The following is a 20329-nucleotide window of genomic DNA, read 5'->3' as shown; positions in this document are numbered from 1 at the left end:
ACACACACACACACACACACACACACACACACAAACACACTCCTACCATGTCGTGCTCTCAGCCAAAGCTCAGCACCTTTGTCAGGGGAGAACCACTTAAGCACGCTCATATACACACACATATTCACGCACATTCATGTCTGATTTCTCTCTCTCTCTCTCTCTCTCTCTCTCTCTCTCTCTCTCTCTGCACACACACACACATACAAGCCTTCTCCACTTAAGCTTTCTTCCTTTCACCATCTCGTGCCCCGCCTGGTCTCGTGTGTGCGTGACTGTGGCTGGCTTTGGCGAGGGGGAATTAGCCCGACGACCCAGTTTGGTGCCAGAAGAGATAAGACAGTCAGTGGAGGATATATTGAAGAGGTCTTTTTTCTTTCCCACCCCCTTTCCACCAAACATCTACTTTCTGCTCCAGCTGCAGTGATGTAATGGTAGATAAAATACAGGGTAAAAACATTACCTACAACCAAAGAATCATGTCATACTGCAAATAGTATCTTTTTTTTCTTTTAGATTCTTTATATGTAACCTCCGATAACTTCCATCCATGTCCTACATTAAAATCAGCCTTAATGTGTGGATAAAGTCAGATCCATAGACAAAACGTGGCTTAAGGTCCTTCTACCTTCCAACTTATATCTGCTTTCTTCATGGGCTCTGCTTTTGTGCATTTCTGTGCTGTTGCTAATTGGCTGCAACTAATTATAGAAAGTCTGTAAGTGCCCCTCTGAACTGGACACACATAGGCATGCACACACACACACACACACACACACACACACACACACACTTGCTACAGTTTTAAACCCATTTTGACCAGGAGCTCTCACTGTGTTGAACCAAGAGTTTGTCATTGGCCTTAGATTGGTGAGACACAACAGAGAGTTGTGTGTGTGTGTGTGTGTGTGTGTGTGTGTGTGTGTGTGTGTGTGTGTGTGTGTGTGTGTGCACGCGTGTGCGTGTGCGTGCATGCATGCGTACATGCTTGTGTCGGGAGGAGGAAGAGGAAGGGGGAGGATGCAAGCGAACCAGTGTTGCGTGTCTCGTTCGGCTCGTTTAGCTGACAAACTGCTTTTAGCGTTTAATTATCCATCGCTCTGTGATTAATAGGTTTTAATTAATGTAACCCATGGCAACTTCAAATATGCACAGGTCTCCAAATGAGGTCAGCCTATCAGACCCCCCCATGAAAAATCAAAAAGAGACAAAAACAAACAGAATGTGGTTTCACAAAAAGGAAAACCAAGAGAGGATCAAGAATCCTTTCATCTGAAGCGTCTCGCCTCTTTTCATCATCATCGGGTGAATGAAAGAGAGAGAAAACCTTCAGGTCAGACAGACACACGGCTATTTTCTCAGTATTTACCTACTTGAGAAAAGCTTTTGACCAGACATTGAACTTTCCACAGGATCCACAGCCAGAACTTCAAACAGACTTTCGGATTCACCACAAAGGTTAGAACCTTTCCAAATGCATACGTCGCTTCCAAGGCCTTTTACATTCTAGAGACGTCCGCGCTGACGCTCTGAGCTCAGAGGAAACCTTCAGGTAGTCAAATAAATGGGCAACTCGGATGCTGTGGTGCTCTGATGATTTTGTTGAGAAAACCATTTTTCAAAGAAAAGAGGGTGATAGAGATTTCACCATTCGAGTCAAAAGGAACGACTTTTTTCGCTTGCCTTTTTTTAACAGTAGGTTACATTTTACTAGACGTTTTCTACATAAGATTGACATGACACTGTCATGAACACATGAACCCTAACCTAATTACCCCTAAAACTATCCCTATCCCTTACTTTTACCTAACCCTTAACTTTACCCTAACCCTCAACCTTACCCTAAAAGTAACCTTTACCCTAAAACTATCCCTAGCCCTTAACTTTACCCTATGCCTTAACTTTGCCCTAACACTTACCCTAGCCCTAACCTTTAAATGTTTTATTATTATTTATTTATTTATTATTGCATGGCACTTTTTATTTTTATAAGCACTTTTCAAAGCACTTATTTACTAATTTTAATGGTATGTGTATTTTTTATCCTTAGGGGCAAGTAATTAAAACAGTATTTTAGGACTCTAAATGTGGTTATGTCAAAAAGTTATTTTAATATATTTTAATATATTTTGATTTAATTTAATTGTACTTAACCGGGCATTTTATTTATCAACAAAACTTTTATATATTTTATTTATTTTATTTATCTTAACTTTTCTTTTTTTTTCTCCCCCCCCCCCCCTATTCTTTTCTCTATTTCACAGTGTATATTATATATTTTAATTATTGTAATTTTATTTATTATAGAGGGGAGATGAGCTGAGCAGGAGTGGAGGAGACCTTTTATTTAAAGTTTTATGTTCCCGCTGTCCGTCCTGTCCTGTGGTCCTCTGGCCCTGCTCTGAGCATTTGGCCTTCTTTTAAACAGTTTCTTAGAACCGAACCAGGTCTTTTAAGGAGATTTTAAGTGTTTTAATTACACCAGTGTTTAATTCGGTTCCCTTCCTCTGGACCAAAGAAAACGTTAACTCATTGCTGCTCTTTACTTCAGGAGTAGTAACTACGACGACGTATTAGGGTCATTATAAGAAAGTATACGGTACAAAATAGTACAGAGCCCGGGGAGGGGGGTGACCTTCAAAGAAAAGAAATCAGAATTTCTAAGTAAATTTAGGAAAAAAGAATTTCTCTGAGATTAAAGTGGGGAATTTACGAGAAAAAACTGAGATATTCTCTGAGATTAAAAAGTCAAAAATGTACATGAAAAAATATCTGAAATTCTTATTTTTTTCCTGCAGTGGTCCTAATATGCTGTTCTAGGTAAGTGTCCTGCTCACCATGGTTACTAAATGATCTTGCAAAATTACCTAGATATTTTATACAGTTTAAATAAATACTGTATCGCTTAGGTATTCACTTCCATGACAGTTTCCAACACCAGCACATTGAGTGAGTACATAATCATGGTTTAGCTTTTGAATTGAAGCCAAAGTCACATGTACTGTACTTTCACACAATCATGTGATTGGTTTTCAATGCGTTCCCGATTAATGATTTCCTCCGTGGGTGCTCACGGGCGCACGCCCTTTAAAAAAAAAAAAGTCAGGACGGCGCCACTTCTCACAACTACAGATAGGATTGGAGATGAGAAGTGTAACTGACTCGTGACACAGATCAGCGCTCACATGCTCCACTTAGCACCGACTGCAATGTTTAATTTTAAATGAATGTAGCCTACTGGCAGTGCTTCCTGTGGGTGCTCGAGCTATGTGGGTGCTCGAGCTCTGTACGGTATCCGCGCCTATGGTTACCAGCATAAACAAACCACACCAGAATTCGCTTTCTTGGTTTGCTTCCATGTTCTGCACCAGTTTCAATTCACTTTATCTCAGAAGGAGACTTAATAGGAGAGATAAATAAAAAAGCATGATTTACATGGTTTAAAAATGTCAGAATTAGCCAAAAATGTGTAGTCTCATTTGCTCGATGTTAAAAAAAAGGCTTTTTTTAAATACAAAGAAACAAAAAAAAACAACACAAGCAGAGCACAAAACAAGACACCGGAGCCGGAAGATTAGCAACAAAACAACAGAGGTGGAAAGAGTGCAAAAATATTCCACTAAAGTATAAGTACTTTTACTTTGATATCTTTTACATACTGTAAGTACAAGTACATTTCTTGCATAAAAATTTACACAAGTTCTACTTGAGTACATTTTTAAAAGTAAAAAGTAGTTTAAAAATAACAAAAAAATGAAATTTACTTTTTAACAGCGGGGAAGGTGGGGTTGTAATTTTTGTATTTATACTTGATATATAATGTATACTTATTTAATTAAGTGGCAGTCTTTTGCAATTTATTAAGGGCACAAAACTCAAAAAAACATTAAAAACCTTTTATTCAAAAAAAATTTAAACTTAAAAAAAGCGAGAAAAAACATTGAAGAAAAAGAAAAGAAAATCTACAACTGTTTCAATCAGTAACGGATTTCAAATGTAGCAAAGTATAATACTTAAATCAAAAGTCAAGTAAAGGTAAAATTATAGATGTAATAAACGATTTTAAAAAGAAAAAGTACACAATTAACTACTCAATTACAGTATTGTGAGGAATTGAAATTAGTTAATTTTTTTTAATCTGCCAAACAAAGTACAACACAGAACACATTAGATAAAACGACAGAGCATAGAGCACAAAGATCAGACAAGACGCAGCTGTTGAGAGCCAAAAAAACATTGTTAATTAAGAGGAAATGACAGTTTTCACAATAAAAACCGAACCAGCGAACGCACCAGATTCCGTTTTAACTGCACCGGGTCGACTTACCCACGCAGGAATCTCTGTGCTCTTCGAATCCGGCGGAGCACACACACCTCCCGATGGGCACCAGCCACTCGCCCTCGGCGCTGCAGTACATCTTGGGCGTGTCCCTCTCCTCTGCGTGATCCACACACTGACCCCGGACCTCCACCAGGGAGGAGGAGTCGGCGCCCGTCACCACATCGGTGAACACGGCCAGGTTACGGCTCACGCCCACGCAGCGTTTGTAGTACACCCGCACAGAGGTGAGGGCGATGCACGCGCCGATGTCCTGGAAGGCCAGGTAGAAGCCTCGTTTGCTCAGAGGGCCCACGCCTCGCACCTTGGAGAAGAGAAGACACACTTCAGGTCATCATGAGAGGGGTTTTTGACAATAACAGCAAGTACAAAATGGATAGGATGCGTGATCAACAAGACTGTGTTTGTCTGACTTGGTGTGCTCGTGTTTCCCCTTTTCTTGTTTTGGGGGAGAACATTCTTTACTGTGGCTGGAACTAGGGTTGGGTACCGTTCACCTTGTTTTTGGTACCAATGCCGACACCTCAAATTGTGTTCCAATACTCGATGGTACCTTTTTTTGCCACTGTTCCTCTGCAATAGCAAAAAATGTACTACTACTTACTTAGACCTTGTGATTTATTTAAAACATTTTCCACATCACATGAAGAACACCTCCCTCTCCCCTCTGAAACCCGTCCCTACAAAGGATCAAATCACAAAATGATTAACTTCTTACACTGGACTGGTACTTTCCTCTCTGTATTTCTCAGTATGACTATGTTCAGAAGATTGTGTATTCCGGCGACTTTCTCGCGTAGAAACTCAAGTGAAGATGATCCCCTCTTCTGAAGAGTCCATCATGTTTTTTAATCCTCCGTGTCCTCCATTGCATACTACCGTCTGTGTGGAGGAGGGCTCAGATTGACGCGCCGACAGTGTTGTTGTCATTACTTAGAATTCCTCATGAAGGAGAGAAGAACCACGCACTATAGCTTTAAAAAACCTGCAGAGGCGATGTCATCCTACATGGGTAGGTACCAAAAAAAGTACCGGATTTCAGTACCCAGTCCTAGCTCTAACAGGTAAGTTCTAGTAAAATAAATCTAAAACTTAAATCAACTGTAACAAAACTAAAACCTTCAAATTAAACTGAAACTGTAATATTGCCAGGTTAAAAAATGAATGTAGAAAACATAAAAATGAATGCAAATTATTTCAAGTTTTAGTTTTTCTACTCAAACTGAACGGAGTGGATATTTTCATTATCTAAGATTGCTCCGGGCAACAAGATTAACATCAAACATCCCAGTTCTCCAAGCATATATATATATATATATATATATATATATATATATATATGCAGCTACATACTTCTTTATAGACTTTATACTGCACCTGGCCCAGATAAAAAATAAAAATATTAAAACAAACTTTTTCTTAAAAAACCAAAAACTGAACCAGAGCTAGTAAACACACTCCGATAAACTCAATCTAAAATTAAAATTAAAACACTAACTCAAAACTATAATAACCTTGTGCTGGTACAACATCCCGCTGAACTGGACAAAAAGATGGTCAGGTGGTACTGTAGTTTTTTCGAACTTGTTTGGTAATATCTTGTTTGGTATACATGGACATATTTCATATTTAGGAAACCTCTGTGAGCTAGACGTCTTCCTAGAGTTTGGAAAGTTCTCCCACTCTTTCATACTTAAAACTCAAACAGTGGTCGCCGCAGTGGTCCTGAATGAAACAGGTGGAACAGTGAGAACCAGGTCTTAATTTAATCTCTGGACTGGTGTGTGGTGTTCTGCGTTGGCAGCAGTCATTAATCAACTGCTTTGTTTCCAACGGCATCCCGGAAACACAGATGTTTTTACATTTTTATATGCTTGTTTTTCATCTCATATCACAGTTGATTATCTTGTTAACACCCAGGAACGGATTCAGTTCCTTATTTAAAAACTTTGTTGCGGAAGCATATGAAACTATAAGGACAGCTTTAAGGCAACACCCTATAATTACCAGGGGTTGATAAGTGTTGATATATGGTTATTGGGCAGATGTACTGTGTCCATAAATTATCCTCTCCATTTTCTCTCCGATGTTCTGTGTACTTCCCTCCAGCATTTTGTACACCGTGTTGTTCAATAAAAAGTCAACGAAGAGGGAAAATGAAGCTCTGAAAGCTAACAAGCTTGCTAACGGTAAGATGACAAATGTGTTAGCTCTTTAGCTTACGTTACAAAACACCTAATTGTACCATGGGCCCCTGTCTGACATCTGTCAGTAAACCATTCCTCTTTAGGAAAGCAGCTAATACTGCAACTAAGTTAAGCAAAAGTGAATGGTGCAACATGGCTAATGAGCTACAACAGTGTCCTCCATTTTGGACTTTCTGCTTCTCTGTCTTCTCAAAGGTCGGAACTGTCAAAATGGTTTGCTTTTTCAACAAATTAGCTTTTTCAAAGTTTGCCCAAGTTGAAATTAACGTGGTCATTTATTTTCCCGCAATGTAATGATGTAAGCATGCTCTGGCGGGGACTGGGGAGTGGGGAGGAGGGACAATCGTGCTCGGGCACGGTTCACGTCAACTGGGCCAAGTGTGAGTGCGCCCAAAATCAGTTTTCAGCCCTTTCTTTTAACTGAAGTTAGTTTTACACATATTGCAAACACAGGTGAAGTCACCCCTCCTACATTTTCCCTTGTTCCCTTACCGCTCTTACCCTCCCACCTTCACATCCATCCACCAAATTAGTGACATACACACCGACCGCGAGGGACAGTAAGAGTCAGAGTCGGCTATTTTGTCTCTACGTCTTGAAAGCTCCAACAAGCAGCTACTACTGGTGTTGAGTAATTTTACGTTTCTTTCTTTCTTTGTTTTTTGGTTCTTTCTAATTGTTTATTTGTGGATTAAACCATTTGGTTCTTTTTCAAGTGTATTTAACATCCTTTTGTATCATTGTCCGAATGTTCAACCTTTGACGCTACTACAGCCTCAATAAAACAGAAAATAGGTTAAAGAGTCAATGGCAAAGCCCCTCTACCAACAATACCACAACCTACTGACGCTTTTTGTGTTTTTTAAAGCTAACTCAGGGCAGCGAATGTATTGTGCTCAATGAATTATACCATGTATTTCACATTTTCCTCTTTGGAACAATGTGAGGTATCAATAAAAGAGTAGCTCCACTATCTGGTGTCAAATTTAAATCGGTTATCAATATCATTGTATTTCCCATGATACTGAACTGAGCCAGGTTTGTTTTCTTTCACAGATCTGCAGAACCGATCACAAAACAGCCTGAGTGACGAGACTGGAAGAGGCTCTAGAGGTTTCCAACTTATCTTGAACTACTGCAGAGGCGTACGTGCCGAGAATTAGAATAAACTTACAATCCAAAGTGAGACATTGCTTCAAAGAGCCTGGACTGACATTTGCCTGTCGTATCAATCGGTTTTGGGGCTGCTGGAGTGTTGTTGCTCATACCTCAGTGTTGAGTTTAAGTCTGCGGACTCCCAGGTCCACCCCTGTGAAGCTCTCGTCAGCGGCGATGGTGTCAATCTTAATGAACTGGTTCTCCCGTACAGCCGAGCCTACCGCTCTGTCGGACTCATAGTAGTACAGGTTGAAGGTTTCCTGGAGAATAAACAGGTTACAATAAGTACTGTATGTGTGTTCATTGTTTTCACAAAATGAGTCATGCATTATTACCCGAGACCCAATCATGGGACCACTGGACAGAGGAAGAGGACAAATTTATGATTACAGGTATGGGGGACAGGGGTGTAGAAGGTTGGATGGTGAGTTGTGTGTGGGCTCAGGGTAGGTCCCGCCTCCAGGAGATAAGATGTTGTAGTGGGGGTTGGGATACAAACGCTGTTTAGGGTTTGGGTAAAGACAGTTGAGGTAAGGGGAGGGTTTGTATGCGGTTCCAAACCCGGTTTAGGGTTTGGGAAAAGACAGTTGGGGTGAAGTGGAGGTTTGGTGTGGGGAAGTAAACCCTGGTTAGGGAAGGTAAATAGTAAGTTGGGGTTAAGTAGGGGAGTGTGTTAATTGGGAGAGCGAGTAGGAGCGAGGGAGGCCAAGGTGCTGTTTCGGATCTAACGAAGATGGCGTCTGCTGAAGCCTCCGGGTCTGAGGCAGTTGAAGAGGGTGGGGACGGCTGCGTGTAGATTTGATGGTCGGGAGGAGAGGCGGCGAAAACAGATGCATGTGATTCAATGATACCCTTGAAGGTGTGTTTGGGATGATAGCTGCTTTTATGGAGCAATGCATGTGTGTCTGTGGTCTTATTATAAAATGTGATCAAAAGTTGGTGGTGTTTAACATAGATTATGCATTGATGAAGAGGTACAGTACGTGAGGTCATCTGACAGGGCTGTGGGGGAACCTCAGACCAAAAAGACCGGAAAACAACTAGTTTTCACAACAAGGTTTCACATCTACATTCCTATAAAGCCTTATCAGGTCAATTTGGTAATTAAAGTTAGCTCACAACCCCACCTTAAAACTGCGGCAGGTTCTCATTTTCTTAGTTTTTTTAAGGTTAGAATTATGTACTGCCGGGATAAAGTGCTGTAATGTTAGCATGTGCACCTGTCAGACACAGAGACCGATTATGTGGTCCCATTTGCTCTTTTCACATATTAGGTAAAGTGAGCGATATGTCAAACTCGTTTCCTAATTATGTTGAAAGGCCACTGTGAGTCTTTGAACTCTTGTGAGATTTTAAATAGACTTCATCTCAAACTGTGGTTTTGAACTATAAACTGAATAATAATCTATCCTTGTTTCCCCTGCTCTCTCCACTGGCTTTCCCACCCTCCCCTCCCAGTCTGAGTGTTACCTTGCAGGTGCCCAGTACACCAGGCATGCTGTTGCAGTCTCTCAGTGTGAACTTGACCTCGATGTAGATCCTCCTCGCTCCGTCTCGAGGGAGCCAGCCCGTCCTCAGCCAGTTGTTCTGGCTGGGGCTCATCACGTTACAGACCTGATTCAGAGTAGGTGTTATGATCAGCGACTCTAGCAGCAACATACTGTATATATATTATATCATCTACGCAAACAAACGTTGTAGTCTGTGGATCTGTGGCTCATAGAGAGGCAATGTCCCTCCTTTCCGGTGGACCTTATGGCGTTATTTGGGATGGATATGTATGGTAGGAACGGGGGGAGACAAGTTATTTTTTGATTCTGAATTGAGCCATTAAGTACACATTTTTTGTTTTGCTGGAACATGTGCATGTTGGGAGGCAAGCTCTTATAGTAAACTGGCGTTTGGGTCTGGAACTCATGCCCTGGCTGCAGTATGGGATATAATTATGCTCAGTTAAGCATTATCCTATGAACTGAAACAAAACCACCATCTCAAAGCCACAACCGCCATAAATACTGAAGCAAATCGTTGAAGAATTACCAAGTAAGTTGCAGGAGTTGTGTAATCTCTATTTGTGTAATTTAATGAAAAATGTTACCTTATAATCCAACAAATATAAAGTGATTAATTTTACAGTTTGTGTTTAAAAATCTAACTTAATTTACTTGGAAAAAACTGAGAAAAAAACATTACACACCTGGTACGTGTGGATGGGGCTGAAGTACTCGTCCATCTCGTTAATGGCGTCCCACTGTGCAGAGAGAAAGAAGAAGAGGGAGGGAAACATTTGTGGGTCACTCACATGTTCACACATCTTCACATTTCGCAAATCATTCAGTTGCTGTCTATATTTCCCACATAAGCGTCAGAGCCTACGCTTCTACTCCCGATCCACATCGCAACATTATTAGCATTGACTTCAAATGAAACACGAGGCGACTCCTGTCACACGAGCGGCACTCATGCTAGTGTGGCAGGTGCATGGTTTGCGTCATTTGAATCTCTCACAAAACGAATGGGATGCTTTGAGCTTCCAGATGATTTCAGAGCTCATTATCTATACATATCTATACATATAATGAGTTGGAGTGACGCACACTTTGACAGTCAAAACCAAACTGTGTAGATTGTACCTCTGCATGAGGTTAAGGAGCCGTCTTCTCATTCACTTTGTCATAGTCTTTGTCAAAGCTTGATTGGAAAATCTAAACTAAAAACTGTTATATTCTTTTCGGGCGAGCGACGTTTAACGCACACAATCGTGTGTTCTACATTTCAGCATGTTGGAATTAACTTAATGTAATTCCAACGGGACACATATCCATTTAATGAGATGCCCCTCATGTATGTGATTAGATTTACGTTGTTTACTGAATGCGGCCAGCAGCCAATGATAGAATTACGAGAGGGAACAGTAAGTGAAATGGATTGGTAATTATATTATTAATGTGTGTTACGCCTCTCTGCACCTCTGTTCCCACTCTGACTGTGAGGAGATATAAGCTCCCATAGACCTCGAGCTGCAGACGCGGAGCCCAGGAAATACACCGATCTCATGGGGTGGGAGGCACGGGAAGATTACATTCAAAATTCAGATTTATTTGAATGCATCAGACGGCGTGTACTGTTGACAGGCACACTTCTGCAGTGCAGGAGAAGAAGAATGAAATTGTTCAAGTAAATAACTGAATGATCTTCAGGAAGTAGATTTAATTCTTCAGTGTTCACATACAGTACAAACTTAAACAATTAGTTTTCTCTCTTTTATTTTGCTTAGAAAATGTCGCCTATTTCAAAATTTCACCAATTTCGAGATTTCCCCAATACCGACATTTGCGCCAGTTTCACTATCTTGAAATTGTACAGTGAATTATCCCTTTTATGTCTGTCCGGCCTTGATTAAACAGTTGAATCAGTCGGTCTGACTTTCTGTCTTTTGTTGGACTAAAATCCAAATCAGTATAGGAATAAATAACTTAAATAACTTTTTGAATAGCTCAGTTATTCTGTCTAAAGGGAGTTCCACAGACTAAATGTTGTGGTCTGCTGTCCTCCCCCAACCTTTGGCATGCTTTTCCTCTGTTTTGTTTTGTCTTTCTGGTTGGCTGTGAGGGCGTTCCTGCTCAGAGGCGTGGCTACCATCACCTGTGCCGTCATCCGCTCAGCTGTTTCCCATTAACTCATCAACTCCTGCCATTCATAAACCCGACCACCTCTTTGGCGCCAGATTGTTACATACCCACATGTGGTATCGTGGCTCTCAGTATCAGTTGTCTTATGTGCTCTAGGATTTACTCCCGTTTTCTTTCGTGTTTTCTCGTGTTCACTGTGTCTTCTCTGCCTCTCCGCACGGATCCCTCCGGCCTGCCTTCCGCCATCCACCCGACCTGTCACCTGTTCTGTTGGACTTGCCACTACACTCATTAAAACCACCTTTACGTTATCCTGTTTTCCGTGTGCTGTTTTTATCTCTGTGTTCTGGGTCTCATGTAACCTAACACTAAAGCCCTATTTGCAAGGAATTTATGTTATAGCCTAATAACAAAAATACACCTTAACCACTATTTTTGTGTGTGTGTGTGTGTGTGTGTGTGTGTGTGTGTGTGTGTGTGTGTGTGTGTGTGTGTGTGTGTGTGTGTGTGTGTGTGTGTGTGTGTAAATGGAAGTCCAAAACTAAATCCTTTGAGCACCGATTTAACCCTTGTGTTGTCTTCCGTGTGTCCATGAAAAACATTTTCCCCTCTCAACGTTTTTGTTGCTTCATTCAAAGTTTTTTTATGAAGTTTTTGTATTTTTGATTCTTTCCTCTTTTTCCAACATTTTTCAACCGTATTTTGACTTTCTTTATTTCAGATATTTTAAAAAACTTTGAAAAAGGGTCAAATTTGACCCGAAGACAACATGAGGGTTAAGAAATGTAAAGGTGCCCTGTCACAAAGAAAACGTTTTTACTTGCACATTTTTAGAATACGTTAGGTCCATATGTGTGTGCTATGTGGTGAATGTGAAAATGAACTGGTACCTCCTCTGTCAGCTCTAGCCACTGATAGAAATAAAAAATCAGGCCAATTACAACAGCTGGTCAGTCTGATGTCAAGTTGCCTGAGCTCATTACTATTCATGAGATCGCCCAGTTGCGCTGGGTAAAGGCTCCTCATTGGCTAGATGTTAGCCAATCAGAGTCAAAAGTGATCAATTAATGAGAACTGGCACAAATGGAGCTGAGTCTTCCTGCAGGCTTTATATACAACACAAGAATTAAACAAGCTAACCAAGGCATCTTTTCCACAAAACATGTCATAGAGTCCATGATAGAACTTCAGACATTACTACAAAGTCATGGAATAGGTGTGGTAGGGCACCTATAGGATGCCATTTAATTATGTTTTGAAGATGTGGAGTGGGTGACCTCAATGCAGCATTTCAGCTAGGGTTCAAAAATCAATAAGACCAGCCCTGTGTGTTCATTTAAAGCAGAGCGGCACAGGAAATAAGAATGTATTCTTTCCTGACATAAAAAAGACAATAAGGATAAAGAAATAGCTCAGTGGGTGTAAACAGAACCAGTGACTCAGTGCCAAACTATATGACTTCCTCCTCATCTACATGGAGAAAAGCAATTCTCGAGTCAGATGAGCTGTAGCGAGGATAACATGGGAAGGCATGCTGGGTATTCATCAGATTTCAAACTGGTGCTCTCTGTTGTATCATGAACACAATAAAAATCAACCTTCAACAAAATGTTTCCCTGATTATTTAGTCCAAGTCAAAATGATTTCAACCAATTTTTATGGATGTATAAGTGAAGACAGCCAATGTGTGTTTAACCCACGGTGTTACCCATGATCCTCCTGGGCTGAGGATCCTTGTGCGAGTGTCGGCGTAATTGAAAGGGAAAGTGTCGACCCCGGGAAGCTTTTGGGCCACGCCCAGCTGAACTCGGCCTCAGATAAGACAACAGGGCTTTGCATGGAAGCCCTCCAACTCCTCTCCTGAGCCCTGACTCACCCTGCTACCCCCTCGTCTCACACACACACACACACACACACACACACACACACACACACACACACACACACACACACACACTCCCCAAGGCGCAACCAGCCAAAAACTGTGATAATTAAGATGTAGAAAGACTCACCCATCCCTCCCGTTTCCTTCATCCTCTCATCTTTATCAGCTAAATTGAAATCGTCCTTGAACTTGTGAAGACCTCGTCTAATTAGCGGGGTGTATAACCTCTCTATCGCCCTCATTATTCCCGTCCTGCCATCGCTGCACTTTCAACCTCTCTTTTTTTGGGGAGGAAATCTTACATTTTTCCTCCTTGTAATTTTCCCCAGGAGTGAAAATCTCCCAGCGGCTGAAGGCAGATTGTCAGGAGGTTGGGAGTTGTACGGCACGCAGATTGGACAAGATTGGTTGTTGTTTAGTTTTGTAAATAATGGAAATATATTTTCCTCTCGCCTCTCGCAGACAGCCAGGTAGAAGGAGAAAAAGAAGAGGAGTCGGAGAGAATGAGGGGGCATGTTTGTCTTCTGAGAGTAAGATAAGAGAGTTCTCTATCACACACTGCACAAAACTGTCTCCTCACACACACATTAACATAACACCCAATGCAAATATAGCCTACTGCAGGTACACACAAGTACATGAAGATAAAACGTCTATCATCACTGGATATTTCAATCCTCCTTCGGACTACAGTATATTCAAACAAAGAAAAAGTTGGTTAAGCTAAACTGTACAAATTTTGTCTGAGGTGTGGGTCATGAACCGTCCCTGATAAGTTTAGTGTTTGTTCAACTTTGGCTTAAGTCCATGAGAATCAAACACATGGCACTGCTGTTCTCCAACAAACCACACTTTATTTCCCAAAAGTACTCCACAGCGCTGTGAAGATAGCTCTGGCAATGCAAGACTACAAACAACCTCCTCAGAGCTGAATATTTCATGACTGCAGTGTTATAGCCTACATGTTGTGAAGTCTCAATTTTGGTGGTCATTCAAATTTAAAAGGCTCGTAAATCTAGTTACCTAAGTCCACTGTATCACACCACATTCAACTTTAATAAAAAATTGAATTTCCCACAAAAAAGTAGCTAAAGTGAAAATGCTGCGTGGCTAACTTTGGACGCCACCGGCCACAGTGGCGAGCAAAAAAATGAAATATCAAGTCCTGAATGTTACGTCATAAAATGCATACAAAACACATTGGAAGTCATATACCAAGATATTGGTAGATAAATCCAAGAGGTTTTACTGTCACCATGTCATGCAACAGCTGAATTAGGATACTGGCACCTTCATTTGGTCGAATCCAGGCACTTATCTGGACATCAATCCACATTGCCAGACCTTCCTCCACAGCGCTGCGAAGGAGGGTCTGGCTAGTCCACACAGCATTCAGGGTTGTTTGAAAAACACATGCTCTGGTTTATTGGCATTTCTTTAAACCAATCACAATCGTCATGGGCGGGGCTAAGCGCCGGAGTGGGGGGAACTTGTTTTGGTGTAGCGTGTACATTTAAAGGTTGTTTAAGATATAAAAACTCTGATTGTACAGATAGTCTACCATAGTCCTCAGAAATTAACCAGAGTTTAAAATGTCAACACAAAGAAAGTGGAAGGTGAAATGAGCGACGTTGGAATATCCGGAGGCACCTGAACAAAACTGGAAATGAAATGTTGTCAATATAAACCAAGCCCGGAGTAAACTGCCATTATAACTGATATCATCTACATCATCAACACATAAAAGAATAAACAAAAACAGACTGTAAAATTAATCCACGCTAGTGATAGTTTCTTCTAATTTTTCTCTAATTGGGTTTCTGATCGGGAGATTCTGGGGTCAAGCAGTCAAGCGTCTCAGCCTCCTCTGACTGTTTATGCCAATTAATGCAGTTCTGATCCGCGTTCCTCGAGTCCTCTGATTCTCCACGCTCCCTTTCGCTCTTTAATCTCACTGTCTTTTGTTTTATTCAGCCCATTTACTGTTTCCACCAAGACAAAGAGGTTGCAATCCGAGTTGCCTGAAGATCAGAGAGTTCTTGAGAGTTGTTTCCCAGAATTAAACAGTTTTCTTCAATGCAGTTGCCTCTAAAGCACGTGTCTAAATCTTGGGGTCTACTCTCGTACGAGACCGAGGCCCTGTAGCATGAAATCAATTTCACTCTATTCATAACATATGATATGAAAGAGAGAATGGATGCCAAAACTGATGAAAGGGAGAATGAAAGACTGATTAGCACATACAGAGAGAAAATGGTTTGAAGAGTTGATTATGTGCTGCTGGTGTGAGATACAATAGAAAGGGAGTTGCTTACGGGTCTATTCATCATTGTTGTTTCTGAGGACGCTGAAGGTAGCTGCGGGGACGGAGTCTGCTGCACTGATGGAAAATATTTCCTGCTCAACTTTCACGTCCGATGCACATTACATTTCTAACTAGATTTGCCCCAAAGCCTTCCAGACCACACAAACAAACACACTGTGGTTACATTTAGCAACTTCTTAATGAAAAATGAAACAGACAGGGACCCAAATGACCCGCAAACTACACTGTGTGCGTGTCGATTAACTCTTTAGTAACTCTCGTCTCGGCCTCGTTGTCATTTACATATCATTTGAACATTGTCTATTTGCATTATCCAGTGTTGAAAACACTGTGATAACAAATCTGACCACGTACCTTTCAAATTGCCTGTGCATACTTACACTTCACTGTAGAGTGGACTGCATTCGTGAAAAATAGAATGGTATGCATGCTTCCTACTAAAATGAAATTATGTTTTGTGTAGTAACTTTTAAAAAATAAATTACAAAAATACAGGTGTGTAACAAGTAGCAGTAGCAGTTGAGGAGTCCTGAAAGCGCTGTGGATGAAGCGATCGCACGTGAAAGAGCATGTGTGGCAGAAGCTCAGTCTGCAGCGAGTTGGGTTGTGGACCAGAGGGTCGACGATCAAGTCCCCATACGGACCAGGCACTGCCAAGGTGCATTTGAGCAAGGCACCAAACCCCCAACTGCTCGGGGGGCCTTTCCATGGGCTGCCCCCTCACTCTGACATCTCTCCAGTGACTAATTTTCCTTGTGGGATTAATAAAGTATAAATTATTATTATTATTGTAACTAACCCTAACCCTAACCCTCCCTCATTACCACCACTGCGGTGACACCTAAAGCAAGGCCCTTAACCCCCAAAAATAAGCCGGTCCAACGGAGCTGCTCAGAGGCCAGCAGATCAGACTGTGGTTGTACCGGGTAGCTTCCAGGTGTGAATGTGACAGGTCTTAGTTGCAAATGAGAATTTGTTCTAAACCAACTTACCTGGATGAATAAAGGTTAAAAAAAAGCCTAATTGTCTGCCTGGCTCATGACACCTTCTGCTGTAGCCGTTCTCCCTGAATAAATATTCCTCATCTCTACAGTCTGTATTTGGGGTCCAAACTTGTTATTTCCAGGTTGTGACAACTCCATTGCAACTCTGATGAACACAGTTTGGTATAGTGTGGACCTTGAGTTGAAGTTGTTTTGTGATACTGCCAAAGGACTACGCAGTGGGGGGGCTCTAGCTCACCCAGTAAGAGAGTTCACCCCATGTCGGCTGAGTCCTGCAGCAGCCCGGTTTGAATCCGAACTGCGTCCCTTTGCTGTGTGTCATCCCCCATCTCTTTTCCCCTTCTATCCACTATAAGAAAGGGAAAAGCCCCCAAAAATTATGTAAAAAAAGGACTACTCAGTTTATAGGGGGATGTGTTATTATTAGTTTATTACCCTACCTCAGAGAAAATTATTCATATAAATTAATATTAAGAGAATATCAAAGTGTCCCTTTCTGCTCCTTGGGTAATGTAGTACCTGTACCTGCACCTATTATGATCAGATTAGGTGATAATCCAACCACTACCACTGTCTTTCACTGTCTCATGCTCTTATAATTAAGTGTGCAGAAGCTGTAGACAACACACGTTTTAAGAGGAGAGGCATCAAAAGACAGACAAAGCCAAAGACTTTTGTTTTCTTTGAAAGATCTAATTTCAGATTATTTAGGGACGTTTCTTTAGAATTCAGACAGAGAGAGAATGAGAGCGAGGGAGGGATGGAAAGAAGACGATGAAGATAGAGAGTCCGTGGGATGTGATGGCTGTTTAACACTGTGTGTGTGTGTGTGTGTGTGTGTGTGTGCGTTCAGTGGTGCCATTTCCAGGCTTTATGCTGGGCTCTATGTGAAGTAACAGGTCTGCATATTAACTCAGTGGAAATATCAAGCTCTGCATAACAACTTTCTGCCTCTTATATCAGCCACACAACCAGAACTTAATAACTTTGTGTGTGTGCGCGTGCGTGTGTGTGCCTGTATGCGTGTGCGTTTGTGTGTGGGCTCTTTGACAGCAATAACCTTTTCTGGAATAGAAGTGTTAATTGCACAGGTCTGGGATCAGTGGGAAAGATGGTGTAATTGCTATCTATTCTGAGATGCATTTTTCAGAGGACTGTGTGTGTGTGTGTGTGTGTGTGTGTGTGTGTGTGTGTGTGTGTGTGTGTGTGTGTGTGTTGTCTGTTCACCTCGCCTCCAGCGCTGTCAGCTGGGAGCATTTGGGGAATGTCCTTTTTGATTTTAGTTTCAAAGAATGTTTCCATTTTTTTTTTTTTTTTTTTTTATCCACCTACTGCACCAGGGGGTGATGGCTGAATGTGGCCAAGAAACAGAGATATTTGTATCTGCATCCATTCATTGAACAGTTTTAGCACCAGTGTTAAGAGTTGAACCCACCTCTTCACATCAACGGCTGCATGAGCAATTACCCTGGCTCTCAACCATTGTGAACTGGGACAGGCTCCAGCCCACCTGCAAAGGATTAGTGGGTTTAGAAAATAGCTGGATTGATGTTGTAACATCTCGGGTGCATGCCTTCTTTTCTTAACCCTCTGAGGACAACTGTTGCATGGGCCCATCAAATTGATGTTTTTTTACAATATCTCTACTAATCTTACAGCGTTGATACAGTGCAGAAATGTGTAGAAACTGCAGAATCTTCCCTTCCGTGTTTCTTTCAATGCAAGATCACCCGTCACTCACACACAAAATTAGGAGACGGACACAGCCTCTCTGTGTATAAACTTGGACCCTCTGACTGTGTGTTTTCACTTCATGAAAAAGATATACTGGAACATTTTGTTTGCCTAGAAATATCTTGTTAAATGTTCTGTTAACCAAGCCAGCTAGTTAGCACTAGCGTTAGCTGGTAACTTAAGGGGGAGATAGCAGATTTTCAACCAGCACGGTGTACTGCCGTACATCGAGATGAACAGCGGTAGTACCCAGAGGTCCACGTTTACCCGCCAGCAAAACTCCACCGACTGGACTGAAGGCCACCAAATACAATACGTCTTTGCTTAGACGCATCATCCTCCCCAACTCTCCCCTTTTATCCAAATTTGGTCACTTTTGGCTCTAAAGGGTGCTTTTACACCTGCCTTGTTAAGTTCGGTTGAATCGCACTATAGTTGAGCGGACCAAACAAGCGTACCATGACCTGTGTAGGCCTACTACGCAAGTCTGAGCTAATATGTAATGCAATCTTCTAGGCAGCAGAGCAGCAAGATGTAGTAACTTGCAATGTTTCTATCACAGAAAAAGACAGTCAAGCTTGCTGTCCATAACTTGAAATTTGGAGACAGACAGTGGCAGAGCAGTGTCTCGGTAAGCAGAGCAGACAAAACAATGTCTCTGTAACAATGTAATGAGCTGGTTTGACCATGAAGATGCACGAAATATGCACTAGTCCACACAAGACCTTCTTCCTGTATTTACTTTCTTGTTCCCACACCAGATCTATCCAACCAATCAGAGGAGTGAACGTTCTGGCATGATTTGTAATGATGAATTTTAGTACAATTGGATTTTTCCAGGTGTTAAACCAAAGAAACCAAGGGTAGTTTGCTCCAAGTTTAAAAATGTATCAACTGATTGGTACCAAAGCAAACAAACTATAGGTGGGCAAACGCCCAAAAATACCAAGATGGTGACGGCCAAAATGCAAGCTCAAGGCTTCAAAACAGCAGTCCACAATCCAATGGGTGATGTCACCCAAAAGGTTTTTCAGAACTAATTTTAACATTTTGTCATTAATTGAGTCAGAAATAAAAAAAACAACAACTTTAAAACCTAAAATTTGTATCGTTTGTGACATTATAAGTTTAAACTGATTTATTACCATTGTTGTAGTCGAGTCACCAACTTAACTTTTGGGTCCAAGTCAAGTCTCGAGTCACTACAAAGAGTCAGAGTCGAGTCACCAATGCCTGAGTTTGTGTCTGACTTGAGTCCGAGTCTAGGACACGAATACGATGTTGCTGCCCATTACACATAAAAGCAGCCAGAAACTTCACCCAACTCCCAAGTGCAATTTCTTGAATGCTGGAGTCCATTTTCCTAAATCCTCGAGTCCAAGTTATCAGGGCACGAGTTCAAGTCGAGTCACAAGTCCAGAGAATGCCTATCACTCCAATTAAAAGGTTGAAAATATATTTTTTAAAGCCTATACTTTATGGCAAAATGAAGTAAAATGAAAGACACTGTTCTATATGTATGGCAGTACCTCAATGTCTCCTTGGTGTTTCTTTGCTTTTGTTATTACCTGTTTGTATGAGTTTTCTCTTTCACCCCCAAAACTTTAAATTGCATCCTCTTCACTTTATAGTATCTGAAATTACAGTTCTCTTATGTTATGTAATGATAAGAAAAAACAATCATAGTCAGTGTTCTTTTCAACCTTGCTGGATAAAGTCAAGGTAGAGTGAAAACTCAGATCCCCCCACCTTAATTATCATGTAAAACCGACTAAATTCAGACCGGATCAAAACATGATTTGTCTCTCCCCGTGCCAACCAAACATATTTTTCCCGAAATAAGGTCCGATGGGGTCGACTAGAGGTCTCTATGCATAAACACACACAATAACCCGTAATGTAAACACAGGGATGACATGCATTCAGAAAGGCAAAATAATATATGCTCACTCACATGGTTCAAATTTAGAATTGAAGTTCAGTTCTTCTTCTGAGTGTGTTGTAAGAGAAATACAGAAGAGTGTGAGACAGAGGAAGTAACAAG

The 20329-nt window shown here is 41.3% G+C and overlaps 1 protein-coding gene and 1 long non-coding RNA gene across 2 annotated transcripts in view; one reads left to right on the top strand and one right to left on the bottom strand.

Moving 5' to 3' along the window:
* The window catches only part of epha8 (eph receptor A8), a 77228-nt gene that overhangs the window by 49975 nt on the left and 6924 nt on the right, over positions 1 to 20329 (bottom strand). The window contains exons 2-5 of the mRNA XM_034868477.1: positions 9902 to 9955; positions 9175 to 9318; positions 7815 to 7964; positions 4328 to 4643 (exon numbers count right to left, since the gene is read on the bottom strand). Coding sequence (XP_034724368.1) covers positions 4328 to 4643; positions 7815 to 7964; positions 9175 to 9318; positions 9902 to 9937 — 646 coding nt within the window. The 5' untranslated portion in view covers positions 9938 to 9955. The remainder of the gene's footprint in view (positions 1 to 4327; positions 4644 to 7814; positions 7965 to 9174; positions 9319 to 9901; positions 9956 to 20329) is intronic.
* Positions 3044 to 17855, top strand: LOC117942854. The gene is made up of 3 exons (XR_004656235.1): positions 3044 to 3101; positions 12385 to 12392; positions 17843 to 17855. It is a non-coding gene; the product is annotated as an uncharacterized LOC117942854 (long non-coding RNA).

The sequence above is a fragment of the Etheostoma cragini genome, chromosome 4 (genome assembly GCF_013103735.1).
Source record: "Etheostoma cragini isolate CJK2018 chromosome 4, CSU_Ecrag_1.0, whole genome shotgun sequence".
NCBI lineage: Eukaryota > Metazoa > Chordata > Actinopteri > Perciformes > Percidae > Etheostoma > Etheostoma cragini.
This window is presented reverse-complemented; position numbering and strand designations above follow the sequence as displayed.